At 38.1% G+C, this 1302-nt stretch overlaps 1 protein-coding gene across 1 annotated transcript in view; it reads right to left on the bottom strand.

Moving 5' to 3' along the window:
• LOC108377298 (SAFB-like transcription modulator) overlaps positions 1-298 on the bottom strand; it is a 4593-nt gene extending 4295 nt beyond the window's left edge. Inside the window, exon 1 of the mRNA XM_017633558.1 lies at positions 93-298. Coding sequence (XP_017489047.1) covers positions 93-212 — 120 coding nt within the window. The 5' untranslated portion in view covers positions 213-298. The remainder of the gene's footprint in view (positions 1-92) is intronic.
• Between the last annotated feature and the right edge of the window lie 1004 nt (positions 299-1302).

The raw sequence follows: 1302 nt of genomic DNA, 5'->3' as shown, positions 1-1302 counted from the left end.
TGCAAATTCATATTTATATCTACAGCATGTGTATCGAATATTTCCATCACCCTGCATGTTTTACATGCGTTAGGTAATAAATTAATAAGTACCTGTTCAAGCCGCTCCACTAAAGTTGCCTTAGCGCCAGAAGTTTCTAACTTTCTTTTTTCAAGCTCTTCTTTCAAATCATAAACACGCAGTTCACTCAATTTTTTTCCAGTATCTGGCATTATTCTTTTAAAGTTTAAGATAAAATCCTTCCCTCAATTAAAATATGACGGATATGAAATACAAAATGGCGTTTTAATGACATGCAGGGTTGCTACGTTCAGAAGGCATTGTAAATTGGCACTACTGCATAATCTATTACAATTTTTAGGTGTGATCGCAAACGGGAAACGTATCCATGAACGAACGATACAAGGGCACGCAAAAACAAGAGATTGAAAAAAGTCGATTTTTGAAGCGAGTTCTGCGCCATCTTGTTTCATGGGAAGAAGAAAGAAAAGTAAACAAAGCAAAGAAAACAACGAAAACTAACAGCCCTACTGCCGTCCCTAAATTGGAGCGCTAAGCGTTGCGTTATCCATTGTCGACGAGTGTCAGCGCGCGCTATCCCCAAATCGACGCGTCGTTATTTTTGACGTTTTCTCAGATCCTCTCGTTTTTATTCTCGTTTCCTCTTTCACTTTTTTGTTCTAGTTAAGTTTTCGTATTCTCCAGCAGTATCCAGGAACTTGCCAGCAGTGTTGCCGTTTTGATACATATGTATCCAACTGGATACATTTTCGCCTTAAATTTTGAGGGATACTTCGCTTTTGTCCTCAGTGTAAATTTAGATACCTTTTCCCATAAGTATTCGTAAGTTGAAGGAATGTTTTATTTATTTATGTACGAGCTATTATAAAATTTTTAACAGTTGGCTGCTTATACTAGAAGCAAGAAATTTTCCGATCAAAAGTTATTAACCTACGCAGAAAGGTGGTCTCTGCAAAAGGTGTTCAGTTTCTTTTCTTCGCAACACAGAAAGAGAATTCTACTTTGTGAGGGTTATTATCCCTAAGTTCGGCCGGAGGCCGCCTATTCAGAAAGAAGTTCTGCGCAGAAATACTTCGGCTTCTTTTTATGGCAATACAGAAAGAAGGAAGTGAGGGTTACAATACGTAATTATCTAGGAGGGCTTTCAACCTCCAAAATTGGTCAAAATTTTGGAAAGCGGGTACCATTGGACGCGTCTGGCCCTCAAATAACAAGAATCCGAAAGCGGATATTAACTTTTTTTACCCGATCAAAAGTTAACAAAAAATGTTGGGCGTTGAA

The sequence above is a fragment of the Rhagoletis zephyria genome, unplaced genomic scaffold (assembly GCF_001687245.7).
Source record: "Rhagoletis zephyria isolate East Lansing unplaced genomic scaffold, Rhagoletis_zephyria_1.1 Rzeph_scaffold_11876, whole genome shotgun sequence".
Taxonomy (NCBI): Eukaryota; Metazoa; Arthropoda; class Insecta; order Diptera; family Tephritidae; genus Rhagoletis; species Rhagoletis zephyria.
The sequence above is the reverse complement of the archived record's forward strand: the minus strand, read 5'-3'. Positions and strand labels throughout refer to the sequence as shown.